Source organism: Phytophthora parasitica, assembly GCF_000247585.1.
Source record: "Phytophthora parasitica INRA-310 unplaced genomic scaffold supercont2.253, whole genome shotgun sequence".
NCBI lineage: Eukaryota > Oomycota > Peronosporomycetes > Peronosporales > Peronosporaceae > Phytophthora > Phytophthora nicotianae.
The window spans coordinates 1-507 of record NW_008649239.1 but is presented as its reverse complement, the minus strand read 5'-3'; the positions used below and the strand labels follow the sequence as shown (position 1 = coordinate 507).

General features: G+C 56.2%; 1 protein-coding gene across 1 annotated transcript; it reads right to left on the bottom strand.

The window, feature by feature from the left end:
* Positions 1-88: 88 nt before the first annotated feature.
* Positions 89-346, bottom strand: PPTG_24820 (hypothetical protein; the record flags this gene model as incomplete). Its single annotated transcript, XM_008918647.1, has 1 exon — positions 89-346. One exon carries the CDS (start codon positions 344-346, stop codon positions 89-91), a length of 258 nt encoding a protein of 85 aa, XP_008916895.1.
* Between the last annotated feature and the right edge of the window lie 161 nt (positions 347-507).

Sequence of the window (507 nt, the reverse complement as noted above, 5' to 3'; positions counted from 1 at the left end):
CGGGCGGCAGGTGGTAACGGTGCGCACTCCGGGTTCAGGATGTTACTTTCAGGACAAGCACCTAAGTCAGGCTCTGGAACATCGCTGGTCAGGGCTTCTTCATCGTTCGCCTGCATGACTCTCTCATATTCCGATTCCAAACGTTCCACAGCGCGACCTGAGGTCTCATGTACCAGGGCGTCGGGTTCATCATCCGAAGAGACATCATCATTTGGAACTTCCGACACTCCGGCAACTTGAGACGCTGCGCATCTCTCTGAAGCTCGGTCACTACACGCTGGTTCCACCAAAGTCGAACTCGCATCCTGGGTGTCGTTATCCGGGAAGGCAATTTGAGTTCCAACATTCACCATCACGGGGTCCGTCTGGACTGCGATAGTTCGGGACGTCAGGGGGACTTCACGACTGACAGCACCGCCTGGGAGTTACTCACCAAGGGCTTGGCCATCGTGATCAGTACCGGCTGGGGCCTCGGGTGAAGTTGTACCATCCGAATTGCACCCGTCT